The 27508-nt window shown below is 57.5% G+C and overlaps 2 protein-coding genes across 29 annotated transcripts in view; one reads left to right on the forward strand and one right to left on the reverse strand.

Moving 5' to 3' along the window:
- The window catches only part of NCOR2 (nuclear receptor corepressor 2), a 185108-nt gene extending 182267 nt beyond the window's left edge, over positions 1-2841 (forward strand). For all 25 annotated transcript variants that reach the window (XM_033098522.1, XM_033098519.1, XM_033098538.1 and 22 more), the window contains 2 exons: positions 959-1138; positions 1716-2841. In XM_033098522.1, the coding sequence (XP_032954413.1) occupies positions 959-1138; positions 1716-1897 (362 nt within the window). In that variant the 3' untranslated portion in view covers positions 1898-2841. The remainder of the gene's footprint in view (positions 1-958; positions 1139-1715) is intronic.
- A 4414-nt stretch (positions 2842-7255) lies between these two features.
- RFLNA (refilin A) lies at positions 7256-23592 on the reverse strand. Of its 4 annotated transcripts, none has more exons than XM_033097921.1 (4): positions 23452-23592; positions 18561-18873; positions 9336-9445; positions 7256-8829 (listed from the first exon to the last, which is right to left on the reverse strand). In XM_033097921.1, exons 1-4 carry the CDS (start codon positions 23457-23459, stop codon positions 8520-8522), a joined length of 741 nt encoding a protein of 246 aa, XP_032953812.1. In that variant the 5' UTR covers positions 23460-23592; the 3' UTR covers positions 7256-8519. The 4 variants fall into 4 exon arrangements, with proteins under 4 accessions (XP_032953812.1, XP_032953811.1, XP_032953814.1 ...); XM_033097920.1 differs by lacking the exon at positions 23452-23592 and adding an exon at positions 19378-19396; XM_033097923.1 differs by lacking the exon at positions 23452-23592 and adding an exon at positions 19068-19143.
- Between the last annotated feature and the right edge of the window lie 3916 nt (positions 23593-27508).

The following is a 27508-nucleotide window of genomic DNA, read 5'->3' on the forward strand; positions in this document are numbered from 1 at the left end:
GCCTGCCCCACCCAGTGTCATTAATCCTGCGCCTCCGCGTTCCTCTCACCAACCCCCCTCCAGCTTTGGAGCTTCTGACTATTTTTGTGCGTGTTTGACGTGGTTCTACAGTTGGCTAATCCCACGCTGGGCAGGCACCCCGAGTGTCCACGTCCCCCCGATTCCCCTTGCCCACCAGGCCCGAGGAGCTGCCGCTTTTCTAAAAACACTCGCACTGCTGCCCGAGCCCTGCCCCGCCTCCTCCCTGCTGGACACGGATGCCCGTGTCCTGGCCCGTCTGTGTCTCCTCGGGGGAGATAGGGCTGCAGCGAGGTCCCACCAATTCTGTGTGGATCGGGGGAACCCCTGGGCTCGTGGCTGCCACGTCCGTGGGCTCAGCGTCTGCTGGGGTCCACGACTGGCCCTCGGGCTGATGAGAGGAGACCAGAGTCTGTTTGCTGGCCCCAAACTCTCATGAGTCGTGGAAGCCGAGGGGTCTCCCTTCTTTGCCCAGGTCCCTAGTCACACTCTGCATATCAGAGCAAGGGCCAGGCAAAGAGCGCTCGGGCCTGTGTGTCTGACCTGGACCCTGTGTCCTCAGGAAGTTTCTGGACCCAGGGGGGCCCAGGCCTGGCCTCGCGGGTCCTGGCTTACCTGCACCCACCCAGCCCAAGAGTCCTGGGGCAATGTCAGGGTCACGCCAGAGACCTGAGGCTTCATGCTCAGCATCTCAGCTCCTGGGGGGCTGGGGGCCCACAGGGCAGCCTGAGGGGCTTTGTAGACAGTGGAACCCGTCCCCCAGGAGAAACGCAGCTCTGAGACCCAGGCCCCTGGCTGGCTGGTTGAGTTGCTCTTCTCCCTCCTCAGGGAGCCTGGGAGGCAGGCAGCCAGGGCCGCCCCCTCCCCCACCGCCCTCCCCCCAGCCGTGTGAGTTCTGTCTACCTGTCCAACTGTACCCCTTCCCCTGTGTCCCCTGCAGGTGGTGGTGGGAAAGCCAAAGTCTCTGGCAGACCCAGCAGCCGAAAAGCCAAGTCCCCGGCCCCGGGCCTGGCGTCTGGGGACCGGCCTCCCTCCGTCTCCTCGGTGCACTCAGAGGGCGACTGCAACCGCCGGACGCCACTCACCAACCGCGTGTGGGAGGACCGACCCTCATCTGCAGGTAGGCATCGGGGTGGTCAGGCAGGCAGGCCCGCAGAATGCTGAGGCCCGCACTGGGTCCGGCCAGCAGCCCAGGCACCTACTGTGTAAGGAGCACATGGCCAGGCCTATTCAGGAGAACTGGCAGGGGCCTGGCCCGCTGGGCCCTGGCCCACGGAGTCAGGAAGCTTCTGATGAGGGCCCAGGTGGGAGGAAAGGGTGTGAGTAGGGCTGTCCCCGGAGGCTGGCCTCTGGCCCTGGTCAGAGGGAGGGTGGAGGATTCTGGAAGTGGAGAGGGTCGTTGGCAGGGCTCTATCCCACAGGTTGGTGGAGCCCCTGGAGATGTAAGTGGGGGAGCACATGATGTGATGTAGGTGAAGGGGTCCCCAGGGGCAGGACAGGGCGTGCCAGGAGGCACCTGCTGGGGCGGAGGTGGCGAGGCGGGCATACGGAGTAGCCTTCCAGAAGTTAGAAGGCCTGGGCCAGCTGCAGACACAGGAGTGCAAGGCCCCAGTTTCTGGTGTGGTGGGGGGCTGGGCCCGTGGCGGGCTGCCTGGCTCACGGGGGCCTCCTGAGTGTTTCTTCCGGTCTTTCGGCAGGTTCCACACCGTTCCCCTACAACCCCTTGATCATGCGGCTACAGGCGGGTGTCATGGCCTCCCCGCCCCCGCCAGGCCTCCCCACTGGCAGCGGGCCCCTCGCCGGTCCCCATCATGCCTGGGACGAAGAGCCCAAGCCGTTGCTCTGCTCGCAGTACGAGACTCTTTCCGACAGCGAGTGACTGTCAGGACGGTGGGGGCGGCCGCCGACTCCCCCGGCCAAGAAAGGGGCCCCTGAGTCTGCCTGCGCACCCGTCTGTCCGTCCGTCCGTCCAGAGCCGGCATCCTTGCCTGTCTAAAGCCTTAACTAGGACTCCCGCCCCGGGCTGGCCCTGTGCAGTGACCTTACTCAGGGGATGTTTACCTGGTGCTCGGGAGGGGAGGGGCCCAGGGAGGGGGCTGGGCAGGCGTGTGCCAGCCAGACGCACACAGCCGGGGCGGCCAGGGACCCAAAGCAGGACGACCACGCACCTCCCACACCACTGCCTCCCCCCTTAATGCATTTGGAACCAAAGTCTAAACTGAGCTAGCAGCCCCCGCCCCCTCCCTCCGCCTCCGTCCCGCTTAGCGCTCTGGACAGACAGGACACGGGCCCTGTCCAGCCCCCAGCGCTCTCGTCCCGGTCCCCACAGGCTGCCCCAGCCAATGAGACTGCTGGAAACCAAGTCGGGCCAGACGGGCGGGCAGAAGGGCCAGGTGCGGCCTGGGGCAAGTGGCTGTTTGAGGAACTGGACTTTTTTTTTTCACACATCGTTGCCGCAGCGGTGAGAAAGAAAGGCAGGTGTAAATGATGTATTGGTTTACAGGGTATATTTTTGATACCTTCAATGAATTAATTCAGATGTTTTACGCAAGGAAGGACTTACCCAGTATTATTGCTGCTGTGCTTTCGATCTTTGCTTACCGGTCAAGAGGCGTGTGCAGGCAGGCAGTCGGTGACGCCTTTGTCCCCCGGGCCGAGGGGGCGGGGCCTCCGGCTCACGAGCCCCCTGCGTCCTCCCTCCCTCCCTTCCTTGGGCAGAATGAGTTTGATGGGTATTCTGTGACTGCCATCTGCGCACGGCAGTGGCGTTCTGTCATTTACACATGTTGTTCTCATTAAAAAGCGAATTATACTCGAGCTACAGAGACTTCTTCTCTATCTCAGACTGGGCAGCCAAGAGGGCAGGTGGCTGGGGTTTGGGCACAGTGGGAGTGTCACTCTGGGGGGCCAAGGGAACATCTCCCTAGCTCACAAGACTGGGCCCCTCTGCAGGTGAGTACACACACAGAAAGGAGATGCCCGTGGGGGTCCACAGCGAGGGTACTGAGCAGTCTCACGCTCAGGTCGAGGGTGTCCGAGATGCCATCATTGGTTCTTAAATGTTTTTGGTGTCGTTCCCGCCCAAGTCACGTTAAGGGGCCAACCGTCCCTCGCTGTCACAAGGCAGAAGAGAGATCAACTCTCACCCGCTTGGGTCTCGAAGCAGCTGCCAACTTCCTCACTGGTTTTGGAATAACGTATCAGAAAGGAGCTCTCACGCCTGCCATGCTCCCTGAAAACCCAGCCAGCTTCAGAAAGGCCGTGCTTTTATGCCGTGGACCCCAGCTGCCCTTTGCCTGTGAGGGGCGTCAGTGGACTCTGGAACCCTCACCCTCCTGCTCCCCTCTGCGAGCGGCCTGCCTGCCTCAGCCTCTCCGTCTCCATCCTGGACCAAAGCTTGCCGCCGGCCTGGTGCACCCACCTAGTTCCAGCTCACGTGTGTAGATTTCAGCCCCACTGCCAGGTTGGGTGCCTGATTCTGAAGTGCGAGTTGGGAGACCTCACTGCCCACCTGTGCCCCCTCACGACCACTCAGGGTGTTGGAGACTGTGGGAAGGCATTCTGGCAAGGCAGACATGGGGTGTGTGCTGTGGGGCCCTCAGTGGTCCTGCTGCCTGTTTATCCAGAGCGAGGAAGGCCCCCCCGCCCCCACCCCTGCCTATAGGCTCCCTGTAGGTGGCAGGTTTGGGCAACCCCATAACCATCTCTCACCGCCAGGGTGTCACTAATCTGAGTGTGGCCTTATGCCTTTCTCGGAGCAGAGGTCAGCCCTGCATTGTGGGGTGAAGGCTTGTGTCCCACTCAAGCTCTGTCTACAGAGGGGCTGCACCTCAGCCCCAGTACTGGTCGGACGTGTAGACGACTGTTAGCCGGAGATGCTGCTCACCCCGGGGAGGCAGTGCTGCTGGGGCTGCTCCTGGGGGTGGGCCTGGCTTCCAGGGCCTGGGACCTTTGGGCACTGAGGATTGTGGGAGGGGAGGTCTAAGACGGTGAACCCCACAAGACAGTCTGCAAAGCAGGGGTTCTCTTTTTGCTCAAGTCATGCTACGCCTGGGGGTCCAGTCATCCTGGACCCACCGTCACTGTTCCTCAGCCTCTTGGCCCAGGTGGCCCAGGGACAGATGACCCCAGACACCCAGAGAGGGGCCCGCCTGGCCCAGCCAGCTCGTGAGTAGGCCGTGTGGCACGTCCGAACAAGGGGGGACGGTGTTTGATCAGCCTGGAACCAGCCTTCTGGTTCTCTGACGGGGCGTCACCACCAGGATGGCCGCAGCCTGGGGGCCATTGCCTCTCACCAGACTGGACTTCAGCCTTACATTCAGCATTCCAGAGATGACCCCAGGATTTGGGGGCAGCAGAGAACCAGGGTGTGCTGGAGGCAGAAGTCATCCCCTGCCCAACCTCCAAGCTGCCCAACCTCCAACCTCCAGTGTCTGGGCCGGCCCAGGACCCCGGTTTCCTGGGGTATAGATTGGGGAGGTCGAGGAAGTGGGGTCTGTATCCTCAGGAGACTGACCAGCCTCCCTGCACACTCACCCCAAGTTTACCCTCTTAAGTATGTGCCATGAGGTAAAACGATCAGGGGCCTTTGGAGCCACACAGGGCCTGGCTTCCAGGCCTGGGGGTGACATTCCGTGTGACTTTGCGGACACGCTGAGTGCCCTCTGAGCCTCGTTTTCTCAATCTGTGCAGTGGGCCTCATGTCCCACTCCAGGGCTCAGCCTGGCCCAGTTGCAGTACTGAAGCTGGCAGGCAGGTGGCAGTGTTGGGCCAGCAAAGGGCCCTGTCCTGGGCAGGATTTCCCTCCACTCAGGGCACAGGCACCCCCATCTGGAGTCTAGGATGGGTCAGGTGGTGCTGGCCACACCACACACCAGGGATTGGCCACACATGCTGGTGTCACCCAGGAACCCAGGGTCCCATGGCACCTCCCTCAGCTGTGGTCAGACGAGAGTGATAGGTATTTGGGGGTGGGAACAAGTCTTGGCCTGCTGGTCATCTTCACCTGCCGCTTCCCCACCCCCTCGCCCTCCATTTCTATGGCAGTAGTTCTTGGGGAAGGGTGGGCTGAGCGGAAGGAACCTGTGTGGACAAAGCCTGGGTGGCAAGACCGGCCACAGACACTTGGGAGCCCGGGGTGGCTGGACGAAAGTCAGTGCGGAGGCCAGGGATTCTGAGAAGGAAGGTGCTGATGCCCAATAAGGCCATTTGCTGGTTTTCTGAAACAGGTGGCATTGGCTGGCAAGAGTGATCGATGGATCGGGAGGGAGAAACAGGCCAGGGAGACAGTCCTCCCAGCAGTGAGATTGTGTGAGAGAAACTCAGAGACGCACGGACACCGCACTCACCTGCGTGGGAGTCGGCCGAAGGAAGGAGTAAAGAATGGGTTTGATAGGAACGCGGAGGGATTCTCCCTGGTCTGGCAACTGAGAATCTTATTGGCATTATTTGGGTACCCGTAGGGGTGGTGGAGAGAGTCTCCTGGCCATTGTGTTCTTGAGAAAGCTAAGGAAGGTGTGGGGACAGAGTCCCAGAGAGCAGTTTCCAGGCTCTCGCCCTCACGTGGAAAGGTGCTGGCTCGGGTAGTAGACGGCCATCAGCTGTGACTAGTTGGCCATCAGCTGTAACCAGTTAGCCATTAGCCACTGATATAACTGCCGTGGCTGCGCTAGGTGGTGGATTGGTTGGCAGAGAAGCAGATGGCGGGTTGCAGATCGTGTGGCTCCTGCTTCCTGTATCTCCAACCCCCCAGCGAGAATATAGTGGTATGAACCCCTTATCCATGGCTCCGGGGGTGTTCCTTTTTGGCCTCGCCATATCCTGTGTTCTTATGTGGGGTGTGGGAGCTGAGACCCAGCATGACAGAAGGTCATGAAAGAAAAGCCATCTTACGGCTTCTCCAGGAAGCCTCGGGGTCCAGGTAATAGGATGTCCTCCCATGGGCAGCTCCTCTGCAGTTAGGCCAGGCCTGCGTCCTCTCAGCGTCTCCGTGAGGATGAAACACGAGGAATGCTGATGGCAGGGCCAGAGTGTCTGCACTCAGAGTAAGTGTCCTCACCCGTCGGCTGCCAGGGCTGCTTGGCTTGTCATTCCTAGAGATGGGACCATCAAGTCCAGAGGGCAGGGCACCTGTATTTGGTGGTCTGCTGAGTTTGAGGCCGGTGAGTGTGAACCCAGACATTGGCAGGGGTGACAGAGAAGGGGCTGAGGGAAAGGGCCCAGGATGGGTGTTGGGGCCAGAGCTGGCCCACCGACCTGCACAAGTGTTTCTGCCCCTGCTAGAGAGGTGGACGCCTAGCCCTGCCCCCAGGAAGGGTCCCGACTGGGGTCAGTTGCAGCACAGGCTTTATGAGGGTGAATTGTCATCGTCCCAGCAGCCTGGGAAGTCAGACCATGTGCCCATTCTGCAGATGTTGAAAGAAAAAGTCACATGCTCTCTTTCCGGCCACGGGACCCATCCCGTGTCGGGGCTTAGTTCCGGGACCTCTCTGGGCCTTATTTAACGCCTCTGGAAAACTGAGCTACCGCAGTGCACCATTCAGCAGGTCAGGCTGCGAGAATGCACACTGGCATCTAACACCTGCCTGGGACGTGAGTGCTGTATGAGTTAGCCAGTGAACTTCTGTCATTATTTTATACCCTGCCAGGCGAGGGTTCAGATGGCAAGAGGCCACACTGACACTGCCCACTGTACTCCTAGTGACCCACCCCCTCAGAGGAAGGCTCTGACCCCACAAAAAGCCTCCGTGAAAAGACACACCCCTCGCCTGACTCATGGAGGGCATCGTCCCTCAGCTGTTGTCTCCCTAATGGCACTCAACCCAGGATCCCCACAGGCACCTCCAAGGACGTGGATGAGATTGGGAGGAACGAGGTGTAAAGCAGGCAGGCAGTCTGCTTTGCAGAGGCAGCAGGGGCCCCTCATTCACCAGGCGGGCGTCGGGGGTCTGTGGGTGTGGAGCGCCGGCATTCAGAGTGCAAAGCCAGCATGAGAGTGTCAAAACCCAGATTCCACAGGCCCTCCGTGGACTCACCCCCAGCCCTGGGTCCCAGGTGGGGCCTCGGCCTTTCCATTTACCACTGATTCTTGGGTGGAGGCTGTCATACAAGGGTGGGGATGGGGGCACAGGACTCAGCCCTCTGAGCAGAGAGGAGGTACCCGGGCCACCGACGACCAATCTTACCCTCCCCCACCCCCATGGTATCTGAAGGTCTCAGAAACAGAGGAGGGGGCCTCTTTGGGTTTGGACATTTTATTAAGATAATCAATTCTTAAGTTATTTCTCTGTTGATCAAAAAGCATCTCTGGAGAGAACACGCACCGTATGTGTAGATATATAAAAATATATCAGTCATTTTGCCTCTCTGGGATGTGAGCTCTGAGTCCCCCTCCTCACCTGCGTGAGGGCACTAAAGCCTCAACCCTTGCCCTGTCTGGGGGGGGGCAAGCCCCCTACCCACTAGGTCCATTCAGGTCTGGGGGCATTCCCGCAGACACCTCTGGGGCTTCTGGGGCATTTGTCCCAGGCAGCAGCAGGCTGGATCCCCCCAACCGCAGCGTGTCCTGGCTGGTCTTCCTCTCGTGACATCACACGTGCGAGGTAAACCCTGCAGCACTGTCACCGTAGAATCATCTTTTTCACGCTACAGGTGGCCCGGCCCCCCACGGTATCTCTGTAAGCTGACAGCTGAGCCCAGGCCTCAGACAGGGGACATTTCCAGAGAGTTTGAACACCTCCCCATGACACCTGGCATGAAGGCTCTGACGTCGGAGAGTCCTGCAGGCTTGGGTGGACAGAGGGGGTGGACAAGAGGGACACCCTGCCACTGAGGCTCCAACGCAGAGCTCGGAGGCCTCAGTTTAGGTGGGCTGTGCCCTAAATCTTCCCCACTGGGGCAGAGGATGCTGGGACAGCTAAGGCAAGGTCTTTTCCAGGTTGCACACCCCCACCCCCACCACCATATAACCAACAGCAGCATCTAGCCTTTGTCCATCCCACCTCCAGGCCCAACGTTCACCAGGGGGTGCCCAGTCATGGCCCTTGGCCTGGGCCTCTCGGTCCCAAGCTGCACACACTTGAAAGGCCCACTTTGCAAATACCCCTTTCTGGGAGCAGTGGGTGTCTGGATGGCACCCCTCTGCTCACACAGCCTGGGAGCCAGGCCACCAGCCCTGGACAGATGGGGTGGTAGGGTGTCAGGAGCTGCAGGAGGCCCCCAGCCAAGGTTCGTTCTCTCGCTGCCCCTTGGGGCGGCTGCCACCTAGCTGCATGGCCCCTGCCCTCTGCTCTCCAGAGAGCCACGGCCAGGCTGCTTTGCCTCTTTACAGCCTAATAAAATCGATACATTTACCAACTCTGCCATGCTGGACCCATCCGGCTGCAGGCCAGGCCCGCGGGTCCCCACCCCCCTCCTGCCCCGGCTCCAGGCCCATCCCTGGAGTCCATGGTCCTTTGGAGCATCCAGGGCCCCCTCCGGGTCACTTGGGAGCGGCCGCCCCGTCAGAGCACCGTGGGCTGGCACAGCTGGAGCTGCACGCTGGAGGTGAACCAGCGGCTGGGCCGGCCCAGGCTGCACTGCAGCGTGGTGCGGAAGGTGCTGCGGGCGCGCTTGGGGAAGATGATGGTGGTGCTGCGGAAGTGCAGGGCGCGCGGGCGCGGCTCCAGGGTCAGCTGGCTCCGGTAGTTACGCCACGTGCAGTTGGGCGCCGCCACGATCGTCTCGCTGTAGGCCGTGACCGTGGGCACGGGCGCGTAGAAGACGTTGTCACGGAAGTGCTTCTCCGAGGCGTACTTGACCTCCGAGTTGCAGCTGGGGAGGGCGGGAAGGCGGCGGGGTGAGCCCAGGGCGGGGCGGCCTCTCACCCCCCCTCCGACTGGGGTGGCGGCACCGGCCCGGGACGTGAAAAGGGGACCGCAGCAGGACTCAAACATGTGGCCTGGACACTTCGGAAACGGCAAGGCCAAAGGTCAAAGAAGGGCCGAGGGTCTGTGCCCGCTCAGCGTGGACTAGAGATGGGGTGACTGCAGCACGTGACCCTGGCTGGATCCTACTGGGGTAAAAATATGCCCTAACGGGACATTTTGGGACAATGGACCAAACTGGACTCTGCAGTGTGGATTGGAGTCCTGGGTGGGTAACGAGGCAAAACCACCGGAACGTGGAACGTGGAGCAACCCCGCGTTCACGTGCGGCGGGCCCGACGCTGAGTGGAGAAGGGTCCTGAGCTGCCCACACGGTGCCTTCTGGCGACGAGCAGACCAGAGGGGCCGCCTGCTGAGCCCCCGGGGTCAGGACCGGCCCGAAGCCCCACTCACCGGATCTCGTGTGCGGGTTCCGGATTTACCGCGATGCCCTCCCCGAAGAATACTGGCAGCATCCGGGGCCTCATGTCCAGCGCGGGGGCGTTCGCGGGGAGGGGCGGGGGCTGCGGGGCGAGCCACGGACGCGGGGTTACTTTGGCACTGTGGCCTCCACGCCCCCTGGGTGCTCGACGGCCACCCCCAGGCTCGCAGCCCCAGCCCATTGCCCCTCTGCCCAGACCCACGCCACAGACACAGATGTCCCACAGGAGCGGTTTACCCAACGCGGGGGGCCGGCTGCTCTGCGTTGTCTCTGCGCCCCCTCGTCATTAAGTGCTCTTGTTCCCCTCCCCCAGTGTCCCAGGAAAATCTCCATCTGTCACTCGATGGTCCTGCCCTGACAGTAAGCCCAGGTGAGGACCCAGAAAAGCGAATGTTTGAAGCAGAAATCTGCCACGTGGTGGGAGGGCTCCCTCTGAGACCTTGCTTCTGGCAGCCTCCGCAGGGACCACACAGGACTCCATCCCACAATTCACACCCTCCCCTTAAGTCAGAAACATCCTGAACCCCTCCACAAGCCGGGTGGTGAGCTGGGGTCCTCCCCGTCCTCACACCGGGAGCCCTCAGCTTTCTCCTGGTCTCACTTCTGTGTGGCTACTCTGGATGCTTAATACGGAGCCATCATCAGCTAGGTCCGGCTCTCTGCCTTCCGCTCTCGTGGTGGGAAAGCCTCTTCCCATTCCCCCTGGCAGGGAGCGGGGGCATGCTGAGTGCTGCCTGGGACGCACGTGTCACCCCCTGGCCTGTGATTCTCCAAACCTCCCTCTTCCTTCTGGCACATCATTCAAGGTGGTGGCTATGTCTTAGACAAGCCTTAGACCCTCGGTTCCTCCAAAGGGCACAGCCCCCAGCCCTCCTCACCATGGTCAGCCCCCCTCTCCGCGAGCCTCCTGGGCTTTAAAGTAGGGCAACAGGAATGCCCACCACACAGGCTTCAGTGAAGACTGAGTCAGAGGGTATAGTGTGTGCACAGCCCGCACAGTAAGCGCTGGAAAAAGCTGGCTTGTGTCAGGGGTCCTCCTTTTCAGGAAGGCCCGGGGTGGGGTGGGGTACCTCCCTGGAGAGAGGTACAATCCACACTCTTTGGACCTTGAAATAATACTTCTCCCACCTTCCAGAAGCAAGCACACATCATCTCAGGAGACTGAATTAAAAAAGAAAAAAAAGTAGTCGCAAGATTCAGACGCTGCAGCACCCTCCACGGCTCCCCTCTGCGGCCCTGATCCCCGCTGCAAAAGCCCATGACGACCTTTGTAGAACCAACACTCTCTCCAAAATATGCTCCCCAAATGTGCGCAGGTGTCTGCTGAGCACCTACTGTGCGCCAGACCCATGTGGGTGAGACGAGCCTCCCAGGCTCTTCTTGTTCAAGAGTGGATGACGTGGCCAATGAAGAGTTGAGAGGAAGGTACAGGCACGTGAGGGGCTAAGTTACTTGGAGAAGTTTCTTCTCTCCAGACAGGTGGAAGGGCTAGAGGGAGAGAGAGAGGCAGCCTGTACTGCTTTTAACCACCCCCATTCCCCAAGAAGGAATCATTCCCAAGCTCACAGGAGGACTTCTTTGAGAGGCAAATCCCCAGGTGCCTTTCTCCAGGGTCCATCCAGGCTAAAGAAACTGCCGAATGAACCCCTGACACCGCCAGAGTGGACCTTCAGGCCAACGTGACACCAGCCCCGTTCCGGCCGGATCTCTCCCCAGTTGGCCGCCAGCGCAGGGGACAAGGCTCATTTCACAGGCTGGCCAGGAAGCTGGGGCTCTGGGCACCATTTTCCAAAGGGCCCCAGTGGAAAAACAGTTCAAGTCCGCCTGCGCTGGAAGCACCGCACAGGAGATATGAGAGGCCAGTGAGAACCCAGACACAGGCTGGCATCCAGCGAGCCCAGTGGCGAGACAGCTCCGGAAGTCGCCGCCAAGGCCCAAGGACGCCCCCAAGGGCCCCAGGGCTAGACACGAAGGGAAGACAGCGGCAGCCACCGGGCTTCCGGAGCTCAGAGCTGATTCTTTCTGGCCGCAGGGTTGTTGAAACAGCACAACAGCGGTGTGGACCCGTGGCATTCAGCCAGCCAGAGTAGGCACGGAAAGCGCTCGTCACAGCCAAGAAGGCACACCGCGGGCCCTGGCAGGATGACCTTCCAGCCACACGGGCGGGAGCGAGCCACTCCCCAAAGACTGGGTCACATTGGGATGGGAGCCACCAGGGTAGGAAGGGTAGGGAGGGGCTCACACGCCCCCCCCCCCGCCCCCCCCACACACACACACAGCCAGGGGCCCTGCTGCTGCTCTGCGGGTCAGGGAGCCCACTGGAGGGAACGAAGTCCCCAGGAGGCCAGCTCCCCTCAGCCCACGCCCAGGGTGGCCACATCCCAGCTCTTTCCCCAAAAGCCCAGGTTCTTGTTCCCGTCTGAAGAGAGGGGAGGGCCACTGGGCCGGCTGTTCACAGGCCCTCGGTTTTCGCATCTGTGCAGCCCACAGCACGGGCCTGGGAGCCTGTCAGGGAGGCCGGAGGTGCCGGCCAGCCAGTGTCCTCTCAGTCCCCTCGCAGCTCTGGGATGAAAGGGCAGCGGAAGAACAGTGAATTCCAGGCACAGACAAGCTGAGAGCTGGAGGCTCAACCTCCCCGCCCCAGGATGGCAGCCCCAGCCCCCGCTCCTTCTAGGGGCCGGGAGAGCCCTCTTGTAGCATGGGGGCCCTCTGGCGCCCTGGTCTCCTGGGCAGGCAGGGGTGTGTGTGGGGACTAGGGCCCACAGAGGGAGCAGAGTTCAGAGGACAGGCTGTCGCCAGCCCCACCCACCATGCCCGGTGATTCATGGGCCTTCCCTGAGGATAAATACTCGCTGGCGGCTGGAAGTAAAAATACACACGGGCGCTTTGGCATGCTCCCCCTTCCTGGCTGCTGAGCGGGGCACAGCCCACAGGATGCAGAGAGAGATAACCGTTCTGTTGTAAGAGAGAGCTCTGTGCCACTCGGTGACGTCCCAGCCCAAGGGTCCTGGCCTGGCTGGCAGGGACACAGAGGGACAGTACAGCGGTGTTTGTGCCCAGCCTGGGTGACATAGGAGGCCCACAGCTGCCAAAGCCACATGTAGCCTGCAGAACGGTGAACCTTCCGTTCAGCCAGCAAGTCACAAGCCTTCGGACTGGCAAGAAGAGGGGTCCAGAGCCCCCACTGCTGCTCCTGGAGAGAGGGACCACCACAGAGACCCCACCCTGGCATGGGGGATGGGTGTCCTTGCCCAGCCACATGGAGGCTTGTACCTGCTAAAAGGGCCTCACGGGCCGGTAATGGCTTCTGTTGTAGTTGGCATTAAACTCAACTATCTTCTGCTTGTATTTGGGATTTGAGACCAAAAGCTCACATGCTAGTCTGAGGTTGACCTTGACCATCATCCCCAAGGAAAGTTATCCAAGGAAGAGACCTTGAGGAATTCTCACCCTTCTTATGAAAGACCTTGCATGTTGGTGGCAAATCCTGGGGCAGAGGGAGGCGTTCCTCAGACTCGTTGCCCTCCTCCAACAGGGCACACAGGGCAGCTGAATGGGGCCTGGCTGGAGAGTCACTGAGCGTCCTGGGCCCAACACAGACCCCACAAGCCAGGGTCTGACACCCAAGGCAGCGAAACTGAGCAAACACCAACGTTGGATTGGAGGCAGGGCTCAGGGACAGGCCTGTGCCCAGAGACAGGCCAGATGGACCCAAGAGAGCAGGAGGGTGGTGGGTTGGCTTGTGATCGCCACAAAGACACATAACCTGGGGATGTGACTCTATTTAGAAAGAAGGCCTTTGCAGATGTGATCAAGTGAAGATGACAGCCTGCTGGATTAGGGAGGGCCCTGAATCCAGTGACTGGTGTCCTTATAAGAGGGAAATCTGGACACAGGACACAGAGGGAGAGGGCCTGTGATGACCGGGCAGAGACTGGAATGGTGCGTCTACAAGCGTGGGACACCAAGGCCTGCCAGCCACCACCAGGAGCAGGAGCAGACACACGGGGTGGACACTCCCCATCGGAGGGAGCCCGGCCCTGCCCACACCTTCATGTCTGACTTCTGGCTCCAGAACTGTGAGAGAATGAATTTCTGTTGTTTTAACCCACCAAGTTGGTGACTTTGTTACGGCAGCCTGAGGACAGGTGCCTGCCAGCCAATGAGAGGGAGACTGAGGGCTCGGGGCGGGGCCTCCCACTTCCCTGAAGACTCAGAGCATTGTCACCCCCCACACACACCCCACCATGACTGGGCAGCCTCCCAGAAAGCGACCTGCTTTCTGTGCACCAAGAATAACATGCCCACACGCTGCTCTCACCAAAGGGGGACAAACGTCCCCTCATTCGCTGTCACTTAAAGAGGTATTGGGGGTCTGTGTACCACCTTCCCAGCCCGGAGGCAAGAGCACAGAACACGCTGCCCTCGGAGAGTCCCCCTCAGTTCCCGCCGGTGGCATTTCCCAGGAAGGTGTCTCCTGCTTATTCCCTCGTCTCCAGAGCACCTGCAAGGACGTAGCCTGTCTGTCTACTTTTCACACCATAGCTACAGAGAGAGCTGAGTTTCTCAGACAGGTGAGCCTACCACAGCGACGTGGGGCTGTCAGAGATGTCCCTGAGTTTCCACTGGAGGCCAATTCATCCAGGATTAAGCTGACGGGCTGAAAGGAGGCGCCAGTGTTTCTGGCTTTTCCTTCCCTCCCTCCCTCACAGCCTCCCTTTCTGCAAACTTGCTCTCTCTCACCTGAGCTTGCTCAGACACCTTCGCTGGTCAGGGACACACCTGGGAGCCTACAAGGGGCAATGGGGGATGACTCCTCAGTCCACCTGTCGGTCCATCCATCCATCCATCTACTCATCCATCCATCCACCCACTCATCCATCCATCCATCCATCCATCCATCCATCCATCCATCCACTCATCCATCCATCCACCCACTCATCCATCCATCCATCCATCCATCCATCCATCCATCCATCTATTTATCTGTCCATCTGTCCATCCATCCATCCATCTGTCCATCCATGCCTCCCAATCCCAGGCACTAACTCCCTAAATCCCTAACTCCCTTCCCTCTCCTCCCCCATCCTTGGTTTCACCATCACAGACCAGAAACAGAGAAATGAGAAAATCCAGGACCCTGGGGTGCAGGGGGAGGGGGGCGTAACAGTCCAAATCCTAAGCTGTGGCTGTGACCATGGGCATCCCTAGGAGATTTTCAAAGATGGGGCTAGGACACCCCACTCCCCACTACCACTCCTCCCTACACTCGGCCCACAGGGCTTCTCTCAGAATCGGGGTCCGGGGAACCAGCATTTCATCCTTAGGGACATTTCCAAGTGCGTCACTCAGAAACACATTCCACCTCCAAACAGCCCCAGCAGATCGGACGGGGTAACAGGAGCAACGCAGGACGGAGCCCAGGCCACCGGCTGCCAGAAAACCCCATCTCCACATCTGAGGACATGGTGACAGCTCAGACCATCACCCCCCGACACCACTCCACAGTGGGCTGAGTCCTTCGTCTGCCACACATATGACATCTGTCCACTTCTCACCCACCCCAGTGGTGGCTGCTTCTCAAATGTGCACCCCAGGAAACTCAGCTGGAGATCCCCAGTGCTATTTGTGGCCACCCTGGGGGCAGTCAGGTAGGGTGGGGTTAGTGCCCCGAACTGCCCTGTTAGCTCGGTTCACGGGCATCTGCTGCACACACCCACACACCCTGACAGGCAGCAGGACCCCTCTCCCCACGGTGCACCCCCAGTACCCACAGCTCGGCCAGGCGACAGGGAGGAGGGAGCGCAGGGCCGGGCACAGACAGCACCTTGTATGCCTCGCCCCGCCAGGCTTACATATTTGTGGGGTGAGTTGCCACTGACAGGCAAACCCCTCCTGGCGCAGCTGGCAGCCTTGGCTGTCCAGTGTCCTGCAGGAGAGCCAGCCCCACCTTGGAGGAGCCACGCCCTACACAGATCCTTTCCTCATGGGCATCTGTCAGGCACGTCTCTGATTTGGCTTTCTAATTTGGGGGGTGTGACAGCTCTTGGTGCCTTTAAAAAAAATAAAAGCAGTCACAAGTACATTTTTAAAAGACCGAATGGAATTTTACCTTCTGGCCTCAGCTTGGCCTCCAGGCCCCTGCTCTGGCCGCTGCCCGCCTCCTTGCTGCTCCTCAAACACGTCTACCTTGTTCCTGCCTCAGGACCTTTGCACTTGCCATTCTCTTGGACTGGTGCACACTTCAGCCCTATAACCATCAGGTCCACTCCCTCCTTTTTTGTCTGGCTTCTATTCAACGCCACTTTCCTGACCACCCTGTCTAAAGCAGCTCCACCCTCAGCCAGCTTCTTGTCTTAAGGGCCCTTATCAATCCACGTGGTCTTGGGTCCCACTAGAAGGCCGTGCCATGACGGCAGGGACCTTAAACATCTTGTCCCCTGCTGTGTCACCCACGGTCCAAAATAGTGCGTGGCATACAGTAGGTGCTCAGTAAGTACGGGTGGGAGAATATCTGATTCCCAGATCTTCACGGGTTTGGGAGTCACCAATATTCCTGTCTTTATGCTCCAAAGAACAGGCAGGAAAAGCCATGGTCAAGGCAGGGCGGGGGTTCATTCACACCTAGCCTGGTCCCCAGGGCCTTTTCTGTCTTGGGCAGGGCTATCTCCCAGCCACCAGCCACCCGGGACAATGGGGTATTGTCCAGAACATAAGCCCAGCTTATGAAAACAAAGTGAGCGGGGAGTGGGCAAATTTAACACGTATGTCCAGCATAATAAATAGGGCGACGAGCTGGTGGAGACCCCAGTGGCTGGGGTTTGGGGACAGAACTGCCGTTCAACCCCCTGGCTGGGGTGTGTGCCACCAGTGTTGATGGGGGTCGGGGGAAGGAATGCTGGAAATTGGGTGTCAGAACAAAGATACCCAGGGCGAAGCAGGCTGCAACCCAGACCCACATGGTCTGACCCAGGACGCTAGGGAGGTGCCAGGGGAGGCCTGGCCCTGTGGCCACCAGTCTCTGCTTGGGCATCTGAAACCACGGGCTCTTAGAGGCACGACAGCTTTCTGTCCCCTTCCCGAGGTCAGAGGGCGAGGCTTTGCCTGCATCTGCACCTGAAAAGTGTTCTCCGTGAGTCATCAGCGAGCAGGGTGTTGTTAAACACGGGATTAGGGAAGCCTGACTGGAGTTAACGGGAGGCGGGGCATCCTGCGGCTCACGGGGCATGTGGGCGGGGCCCCGGCTGCAGGGCCGGGGGCTTAGAAGAGGTTGCCCATGGCAACCATTTCCTCTCCTTTTATTAAAAGCAGCATCTCGAGGTGCCATAGGTTCACAGGCATTTTTGTTTTTTAATTAGAAAAAGAAAAACCCCACACAGGTAGTTAATTAGCTCCACAGCGAGGAAAGTGGGATAAGAGACTCTGCAGTCAGATTCCTGTGTTCCGTTCCAGCCAGGCCACTTACCAGCTGGGTGACTCGGGCAAATCAATAACCTCTGTACCTCAGCTTCCCGCTCTGGAAAATGGGAGTAACAGGAGTGCATCCTTCATCAGAATGTGGTGAAAATTAAATGGGTTGATGCATGGGAGTGTTCAGGCCAGTGCCTGGCCTGCGTAAGGGCTGTCTACACAGACCGTGACCTGTGCGGACGTAGCCCCAGGTTTTGCCAAGTTAAAAGATCAGGGACAGCACGGGTCCATCCCTAGCATCTAGTGAGCAAGGAAAGGAAAGAAAGTACAATCAGCTGGACCGGCCAAGCCAAGTAAGCCGGGCACACGGGCTGGCCTGGCAGACAGGGACAGCATCCAGAAAACCCTCTTTAAGGAGGATTCTGGGTCATCTAAACAACAAAGAGGAAGGCTGGTTTCATGTCCCTTCTCTCTGAGACCCGTTGTGTCAGACACCACAGGGATTTCCTCCAAGATACCCTCCATGCCACTGTGCCAATCCGAGCCGTGCAGGATGGCTGGCCAGTTCCAACAGCAGGATCAATGTAAATGCAAACAGCCTCCTGGAAACAGTCACCTGGACATCCTCAAGGCCTCACCCTACCCCCAGCCCCCAAAAGAGACCAAAATGCAAATTCGCCGCAGGAGTTTGGTCTAAGGCAGCAGTTCCCAAACTTGCCTGCACATTAGAAATACATGGGGAAGTTTTAAAAATCCTGAGGTCCAGATCACAGCCTGTACCAATGAAATGAGAAGTTCTGGGGGTATGAGGCAGGCATGGGTATTTTGTGAAGATCTCAGATACTCTTAACGCCGAGTCAAGTTTGGGACCCACTGGACCCAGGAGCAAGGGAGGCACCAATGAAATTCTTGTCATTATCTCGAGGCAAAGGGACCGTTCCTTTCCGATTTTCAGCTGGGGGAGGCATTTACTGCCCTGTGAGGTACCAGGTGGCATCGCGGTGCAGACACGTACACCAGGCAGAGAAGAGATTCAACGTGCAGAGTGGGCAAATAAATGCCACCGGGGTTGTTAGCAAACTCCAGATTTCAACTTGTCATTCCCTCCAGTCCATAAGGAACAGGATTCCCCCCAGCTCTCGCTCCTGCCTGCGGGGCCACCCAGTCTCAGCTCAGCCACCAGGCCACCTGCAGGTCCCCCTAAGTCTGGCGGGAGACAAACTCGTGAGGCTCCTAAGTGGGCTTCCAGCCTGGCCCAGGTATCGTTTCAGCTCCACCGCAACATCCCTCACCATCCCGGGAAAGAAAGGTTCCTGTCTGGGTTTGGTTTAAAAAAAAGAAGAAGAAAAGGCGTTCAGGTTGGGGGGTGGGGTGGGCGAACAGTAAACAGGGAACCGGGTCAGAAGTAGCGGAAGGACCTGGGTACCCAGAGAGGTCTGTACTGCTTGGGCGTGGATTCAAGGCCATTTAGCCAGGGGCCAACTTCTTTGGGAATTTCGGGCAGTCCTTCAGCCCTGCCCTTTCCCTGCTGCCAGTCGGAAGAGTCACTCATTGAGAGGCCCATGCCAGGGAGCCGTCTGCAGGTCGGGGGGCAGGCGGGACCCCCACCACCTACGCGCCCTGGACCCCACCTGGGAGCGTTGCTGTCACTGGGCCACCTTCTGGCTGGAGGGGTGTGTGTGGGGAAGGAACCCAGTCCTGGCTTCTGAGGTACCGCGTCTGGGGCGCAGTGAGCACAGACCCTGGCCCCCATTTCTCCCCCTCCTCTTGCCCTGTACCCGGCTTACCGCTCTGGCCTCGCCGGGTCCGGGGGGCTCCGAGGAGGCTCCGGCGCCCCCCGCGCGGGCGTCGAGGATGCCAGGCGCCAGGGAGTAGAAGGGCGGGCTGGGGCTGGGGCTGGGGGGCAGCCCGGAGTCGGGGCTGTCCAGCAGGCCCTCCCGGCTCTGCTCCTTGAGGCTCTCCTCCATGCCCTGCAGGTGCAGGTGGCCCACCATGTCTAGGGGGCGCGGGGCGCAGGCCCCCGGCTCCTCGGGGGGCTCCTCCACCGCGCTCCGGGGCCCGGGGCGGGCGGTGGCGGGGCGAGGGCTGCGCGCCCGGGACCTGTGGGCAGAGCCGAGAGGCTGCGCGTTAGGCCCGTCGTCCCCGCGCCCCCCGCTCCCGGAGGCCGCCCGGGAGGGGCCGCGATCGGGCTCCCGGCTCCGCGCTGCCACGCCGGGCCTGCCGCCCGCCCGCCGCCCTCCGCTGCTCGCGGCCCGCCCAGCCCGGCGCACGCCGCCGCCCGGCCCTCTCCGCACCTTCCCGGTCCGCGCCTCCTTTTCTAGGCGCCTCCTCCTCCTCCCTTTCTCTCCCCTCCCCCAGCCGGCCCGCCCTGGTCTGCGCCCCGGGGACTCACACCAAGGCGAGGCCGGCGGCAAATGAGGGCTTTCTATGTGCCCCCCACTTGGCAAAAATACCCCGTGGAGCCACCAAGGGGTGACCTGTCCGGTGTCCAAGTCACCCCAAGTAATAGGAGGAGGAATAGTCAAGTCTGATGTGGCCACTCCAGGTTTTCTCCATCTCGCCCAAGTCCCAGTAAAAGAATCCTTTAGAAGACCTGTAACTTACAATGGACGGGGAAACAAGGTGTCTAAACGCTTGCCAGGCCTCCAGGCCTGTTCCTCAGCGCCTCTTTTTCCAGCAGGAATAACCATCCCTTTGTTTATGTCCACACGCCCACCACTGGCCCGGGGTACTGGTGTCTCCCTTATCCCGTTACTGGGTTTCTCCTCAGGCCTGCGGGCGGTGAGCAGTGGGTAGCAATGGGAGGAGGGGAGGTGAGGGGTGATTAGAAACACTTCCTGGAATCTATTAGCATCTGGTTGTTTCCCCAAAATCAGACAGGTTCTTGCTCACCGACAAGGGTCTCTCCATTGTCCCCTCTTTTCCTTCTTCTCAAGGGAGAAAGGCACTTGCTCCCCTTTCTTTCGATGACTGAAGGGGATCCTGCATTTTCAGCTCCCACCCACCCACCCCCCGCCCCAGGGATCCAGCCCATCGCTGGGAAAGCAGGGAATCCTGCCGTTTGCAGGGTGCTTTGAAAGCAGCTGGGATATGGGAGAGGCAAATAGTCCAGGGAAGGGAGCAGAAGGGACCAGGAAGGGGTGGCAGTGTGAACAGATACACCAATCAAGCTTGTTCACGCCCTCACTGTGCCCCGACTAATGCCGGGCCCTGGGGAGCCCCATCAGATCAGGGGGAAATGCACCAGGAAGCAAAAGCTGGGAGTTGAATGGAGAAAATTAACAAGGCAAGCAAGAATAACTGGAGGCACAGGTTATGACTCGGGGCTTCTGGACGGCAGCCCTGCGAAGGTGACAGCTTTAAGATAAGACCTGAACAGCCCTGCAGTGGTGACCAAATTAGCCTTCCAGGTGGGGGGCCAGCAAGGGCAACGGCCTGCAGCCAGAGAGAGTGACAGAGAGAGTGACAGGCGTCCAGGATCAGGCAGGAGGGGGGGGAGCTTCCTGAGTGCTGGGGGCAGCTGGACCTGTCACCAGGTGAATCTACAACCCATTTCTATATCAGCCAGGAAGAACATGGGAAGCCTGCTGCCCTAACTGAGTGAACTTGAGATTTGAATGTCTGGAACATTCCGGAGAAAAAACGGAACTGACTCCGTTTGCCTCAATTCTCAGGCACAACAGACTTTCCTCAGCCCTCGGGCCACTGGACCCGAAATGGGTGAGTGCACTGTTATCACCCTCAGAGGACAAAAGTGGGGGGCCGGTCCTTCTAGACCGTGAACACCTGCTCCCCAGATGCCCCCCACTCCAGCCAAGGGAGAGAGCTGGCTTCATTCGTGCCCACTGCTCGGCTGTCCTGGGGATGTCTTGGTCATGCACAGATTATTCTTATCACAGGGAAGTGAGAACGATGCTCAGGCAGAAACACCCACCGGGGTCGGCGAGGTGTGCGGGCCTCCCTGAAGGGTCATCTTGACTTGATTTAGAATTTTGATAACGCTGGGATTTTTTACCTTAGTTTTGACCTTCAAAATAGTGCAGTAAAATAGTATTTGCCTGGGACAATCCCCTTAAATTGTGTGCTCTAGGCGAGTGCCTCACTCGTCTCTCCGTGATCCTGGCTGGCTTCCGCCCTTCACACTTACCAGGGCTGCCTTCATGACTATGCCCACTTAGGTTCTGGAAGTTTCCCTCTGCCCACACTCAACTTCCCTTGAACGGGTCTCCCTGTGTGGGATAACGCTGGAGACGGGTATACAGCCAGCGGCAGGAAAAACATGACCGTGCTACAAACGTCAAACGCCCAGTTAGCCGCCTACACAAGTGACCCCAGTGACCATGACCTCTGACCTATGTGGATCCACTGCCAGGCCGGGGGTTGCCCAGGAACTGAAAGCCAGTACTGTAAAAAAGTTTGTTTCTCACAGCGCCAGATGGTCTGCAAATGTCAAAGGAGAGGAAAGGCTGAAATTTCCATAAGTGAGCTTGAGCCAGGGGCTAGGGGTGGGTGGTTGGCCCTCTCAGCAGTCTCAGAAGATAGGGGGCCTTGAACCTCTGCAGTGTGAGCCCAGGGGAGCAAGATGGGGGATCTGTGAAGACCTGAGTGCCTGCTCTGGGCCAAACACTGCAGCCTGGGCTGAGACCCCAGTGTGGAGCTAAGGGATTTGGGCTTTATCTGCCGATGGGGACCCGCAGAGGATTTGAAGCAGGTTTTAGGACACATCTGATCCAAACTGCTTCCAAAGTTGGATTAAAGAGAAGAGAGAAATTGGGCAGAGAAAGTAGATATTGAATAGGAAAGAGGTATTAGGGTACCCGACAAAGGGCCTGAAGTGTGCGTCCCCTGCTGGAGAGAAAGGGAGACCTCGCCACCACCACACACCCTGGGAAGGGAGCCGTTCACCCAGTAGCTGGTGAAGTCCTCTGCTTTTAGAAGCACATGATGAGGAAGAAAGAAAACTGACTTGGGGTGATCTCAAACTCCAGGGGCTCTCCCAGCACCCCAGCCTCAGGGCACTTTCCCAGCCTGCTTTCTGAGGGGGAAGCTCAATGCTAAAAGAGAGGCCAGAGGATGAAAGGGAAGGCACAGAGAAAAAAGGGCTGTTTCATCGAGAGCCGTTAGCCGCTTGTTTCCAGCAGCATCGGAGGACGTTCTTGAAGTGGGGCTGTGCCTTCACGGACAGCTTACAAAGGCCTCTGCACACCCATTGGCTGGCACTTGAACGCCGCAAACTACCCTGACACTCAACATGGATGCGTATTACTCCCCGTCTAAAACAAAGCAGATGAAGCCATGGAGGCTTAGAGAGGGGAAGTGTTTTGTCTAAACTCACACAGCCTGGCCTGGTCTTAACACCCGCATCTGGGACCCTTTTTGGTTACCATTCAGGGGCTTCTCTGCAAGGAGGAGCTGACTCTTCCCATGGGTCAAAGTCAAAGCCCACCAAAAAGCTCTTCTCCTTCCCCCCGTGAGCACATAAGGCCTGTGGACAGATCAGATCTGCTCTATTTCAGGAGCTGTAAGTGTCTCTCTTCCATCAAATTCCAGATGGGGGGCCCTGCTGGCAGAAGTGGGGTGCACCCCATGGCTGCAGGTTCTCCTCACCGCTGTAAACACTGCCCAGCCCATGGGGGTGGGGAGGTGGAGGGGAGCTCCCAGGGGTCTTGCTGTCGATATGCTCAGGCTGCCTGGGTTCGGATCCAGGCACTAATGTTCTCAGCTGTGTGATTCGGACCACTTGCAAACCCTCTCTGTGCCTAAGTGTTCCCATCCATAAAGTGGGGATAATAAAGGGATTAAGCGGAGATTAAATATCGTGGGATTAAGTCTAAGTATAACTGGAGTATGTTTCCAGGCACGCCGGGCTCGGCAAGGTGCCAGAGAAAATTCTCCAGGCTTTGCCCACGCCTACTCTTTACGACTACCTCCCGGCCTTTCGTCATTACAGTGACCAAGGTAATCAATTAATATTAATATATGTGTGTAATCTTTTCTTTAAGAAGAAAAGAGGGGAAGGGGTGACATGTGAGCTAAATCCTTGTCTTTGTTTTTTTAATTAAAGCGTATTGGGGTGACAATGGTTAGTAAAGTTACATAGATTTCAGGTGTACAATTCTGTATTACATCATCTATAAATCCCACTGTGTGTTCACCACCCAGAGTCAGTTCTCTTTCCATCACCATATATTTGATCCCCCTTTACCCTCATCTATCACCCCCTCCCCCCTTACCCTCTGGTAACCACTAAACTATTGTCTGTGTCTATGAGTTTTTGTTTCCTCATTTGTTTGTCTTGTTCTCAAATCCTTGTCTTTCCTATGGAGGGTCCATAGAGACTGTCTACCTTGAAGGGAATCCAGGAAACAACAGGCATCAAACATTATCTAGCATTTGAAAGTAGTCACCAGAACTTAAAGTGGGGTTCACAGAGGCAGAGCGGAGACAGCTGCTTTTTCATCCAGGCTCCTGACAACTCCGCTTTGATTTGTTCCCAGGCGCATGTGACCCAGAGAAATTGGTTTCAAGTTAAAGACCGGACAACCGTGACATTGGGCTGTGCGTCCTCGGCAGGCCCGGCCCTGGGCCCTGGCCAGCGGGTGCCCTGCCGCCCGTATTTTCCCAGTCCCCAACGCGAGCCACAGACGGCGCTGGGACATAGCTGCCACAGTGACTCACCTCTTCATTTTTAGCCGCGTCCTCTCGGAGCCTGCAGCTCTGTCTTGGCTGGGCTGCTGTCTGTCTGGGGTCAGGGCCTGTGCACAGAGGGCAGGGCTGGCGTCCGCTCCTCAGGCCAGCTCTTGATGACCAGCTCCACTAAGGGAGGGAAGTGGGGACAAAATGGGTCCACGGTGCATTGCACCCAGGGGGCCTTGTGCTGACGTCTGAACGAGTGTGTCTGGAACAGCCTCAGGATTCCCAAGGCTTTGAGCAAAATCACTAAAACTCCGTTTTTGGGTCAGCTTGGAATTCCTGTGCTCTTCCCCGGCCTCCAGAACGGGCTTGATTGCATCACTTCGCAGCCACAAGTGAAGGCGTCCACAGCCGAAAGGGTTTTCGGGCGTTAACTTGCTGGTTCACACCTTCAGGGTTTAAGGAGCTTTTAGCTGAAAAGGCCTTTTCTGCCAGCTTCTCCCAAGCCTGAGTAAACAAAAAACTTATTTATGTCCTCAGAGTACTCAATTAAGGCAGGGCAGGGATAAAAATCAGTGACAGGGTGTAGTCAAAACACAGCCTATAAAGTCAGGAGAGGGCCGCCCCAGGCCAGCTGCCTATTCTTGGGGAAGCCGGGTCCCACCCCGCACCCAATTTTTGTTTTGTAAAGTTGAAAGAATAATCTAATGAAAACCCAAACCCCTTTCACCTCCACACGGCAGTTGTTAACATGTGGACACATCTGGCCTCTCAATCGATCTCCTCCAGCTGTGTGTCTGCGCGTGCTATTTATTGTGGTGTCTGTTTTGCTGTACCGTTCAAAGGTTAGTGGCAGACATGGTGACCTTTAATCTCCAGGGCTTCACCAGGGTCTCCAGGAACACAGACAACTGCCTCTGTCACCACCATGGTGTAACCGACGAATTGAACATTGGCACAACAGTATTAAAGAACCTCTAGTTCATAGCAAAATTCCCCAGTTATTCCCAAAATATCCTTGCAATCTGCTTTCTTTTCCAATCCAGGGCCCAAGCACATGTCGCACTTAGTTGTCATTGTCGGGAGCGATTCTCCGTGGGTTTTGTGTTGCATCTTACAAGAAGAGACTGCCCTCTGTCTTGACTATCATGTCAAGGGCATCTGTATAGAGAACAGCTTCGAAAGGTAGAGATCGCGTCTCCCTCCAAAGCAGAAGGTAGGTATGCCTACCGTCCAGTATAAAAAAGATGACGTCCCTCTGGGGCACAGATCAGGTGGTCTCACTGCCCATGATAAAAGATGTGGGTTCCCCAAATGCTGGGTTCCTGTCCTCTAATGAAGCCATTCCCTGCGCAGATGTCACCTGTGGGAACCAAGGATGGGGAAAATGGGGCGAGAAAATGCTAGCACTCGGTCTGGTGGTGTGGCCGTGAGTAATAACAGCCTCTGGCCTTGCCCCAGGGGTCTCCTGTCTTTGCTGGCATCCAGGCAACTGTGGCAGGCTGACTTCTTAGCTGGCGAGGGGGGCGAACCTCAGAGCCTTCACAGTCTTGGACGGTCATTTTCAGACAAGGGTTTGAGTCACTTCACACCCTCCACAGTCATTTCTCTCCCGTCTCCTTTCATCTAGAATCGTCCTGGGCCTTTCTTTGTGTTTCTGGACATGGGTGAATTTAAAGAATTCACGCCAGTAGTTCTGTAGAGAGCTCCACAGTCTATTTGTCTGATTGCTTCCATTTGATTTGACGCCGGATGAATGTTTTCGTGAGGATTTCACAGGGTTGGTGATGGCTGGAGGCAGAGATGTCAGCTTCTCCCACGATTGATCAGGCTAATGTCCCGTCACTCGGTGGAGATGCTGTCCTCTACGTTTCTTTGTTGTAAAGGTATCTTTGCCTTTGTAATTCATCAGGAATCTGTGGGGAGATATTTTGAGACCGCAGGAATATCCTGTTCCCTCACCAGCCTTAACCTCTACAAACCCCGGTCAATTCATCTGTGAAGGGCTTTGTGCTAGCTGACAGCCCAAGATACAGCGACGACTATGTCTTCCCCCCGGCAAAGGAGATCACACGGCCTGCAGAGCCTCAAATGTCTTCCGTCTGGCCCTTTGGAGAAAGAGTGTGCCGACCTCGGCAATAGTGGGTGGTAGGTGACCATAGAGGAAGGTGAATCTATGAGTTATCGTCGATAGGCTCCTTTAATACATTCATCTGTCTCTACCACTCTCTTTATCATTTTTCTACTTTTGTAGGGGTTCGTGGTTGTTTGGCAGTCAAGCTGCACTTTAAGCTAAACACAAACACTTTAGGCCCTGACACATGTGGAACCGGGACCCACGCATCAGAGACGAAAAGCTGGGGGATCTGTGTCTTCCTCAGGCCTTGCTCTGGGCGACTCCATGTAAAGCAAAACGTCCCGGGGCGGGGTTGGGGTGTCTTCCAAATGTGGCACACCATCCAAATTGGTTTCAAGTCATCTTCTCTGACTAGAAACCGTGACATCACATAAAATGGTGAGTATGTCTGCCTGAATCCGTAACGCCAAAATACTACTTTTTGATTTGGGGGATGAAAAAGTTGTCATACCAGAAAAAAAGTGTCATACCTCCAAAAAAGGTTTTTTGTCATACCTCCAAAAAAACCCGCTATGGCTTTCCAAGAGTTATTATGGCAAAAAACACCGAGCAGCCGTTTTGAGCCACATCTGAATAAAGAAGCAGACAGGACATCTGTGCACGTGACATATAAGAGCAAGTCTAGCCGGGTTAGAGCCAGGGTAGCTGGGAGGTGGGCAAAGCGAAAAGTAGCTGTCCCCACCTCCAGCCAAACTCAAAGCTATTTCTCTGTGCCTCAGAGAGACCGAGGGAGGGAGCCCAGCTGCGGGGCAAACGTCTCCCCAAGCAAGTGCCCCAGGGGGAGCACACCACTGAGGAGGGCAAACAAATACCATTTCTATTCACACCTCAAGGAAGATACAAGTCTGGGCAGATATTCTGGTTGTGTGGTTTCCAGCTCAAAGTGAAGACAAAGGATATTGAGTAGGAAGCAAGTGAAAGGCTGCAGGCTCCTGGCGTGGTGCCCGGGGCCTCGAAGGGGGTGAGCGGCAGTCTGGGTACCAGGCGTGGCTGTGGGGGAGGGGCAAAGACGCTGGTGCTCCCTGTGCAGTCCTGAGATACGAGAGAAGAACCTTCTCCCCTATCATCCCTTCAATTAGCGCTCATTAATTGAGCACCTACTGTATGGCAGGCAATGGGAACATAGTCTTGGGCAGGTCAAACTTGGTCCCCATTCTTGTGGAAGTTACTGGTGTGGGGAGAAAAGAATAATTAAACAAGGTAATTTCAGAGAGTTACTGCTATACAAATAAAATGGGATGATGAGATAGAGAATAACCAGGATGGAGCTGCTTTGAATGGGGGTGGAGGGCTCAAGGAAGCTCTGTGGAGGTGACTTTTGAATGGTGAAAAGGGGCTGGCTCGGAGAAGAGCCCCAGGAAGGACATTTCTGGTGGAGGACGCTGCTGGTGCCAAGGCCCTGGGGCTGCCACAAGCTCGAGGTGTTCTTTACTGAAGGGAAGCATGTGAAGAGAGAAGAGTGGGGGAAAATACAGAAAGGGAAACAAGGAAAGGCTATGAAAGGGAAAAAGTGAAAGAGACCCGTTGTGAGGCCTGGAGGAAAAGGGAAGGACAGTGCACGGAGGGGGCAGGGAGAAAGCCTCTATAAGAAAGATCCAGGGGAGGGTAAAGGGAGGGCGTAGGTGCGGAGCAGGCCACAGCACCTCTGCTCCTGGACGGTCCCTACTTGTCTGCACGTGTGTGGACCTGGCGTTTTCACTAGCTTTGTGTGTGTTTAGTTCTTATTTCCCCAATGGGAGTTCAAGTGTCTCAAAGGCAAAAAGCATGCCTTATGCACTTTTCCCTTTCTGCGCAGCACTTTCCACAGTGCTCTGTATACATAAACTATCGTTTGACCCAACGGATGGGTGGATGGGTGGACGGATGGGTAGATGGAGAGAGGGAGGGAGGGAGGAATGGAGGGATTTTCATACTGGAATCTCTCTCTCTGCAGTTAGCCATGTTGCTTATATTTAGCTCAGGTTG

The sequence above is a fragment of the Rhinolophus ferrumequinum genome, chromosome 25 (assembly GCF_004115265.2).
Source record: "Rhinolophus ferrumequinum isolate MPI-CBG mRhiFer1 chromosome 25, mRhiFer1_v1.p, whole genome shotgun sequence".
Classification (NCBI taxonomy): Eukaryota; Metazoa; Chordata; class Mammalia; order Chiroptera; family Rhinolophidae; genus Rhinolophus; species Rhinolophus ferrumequinum.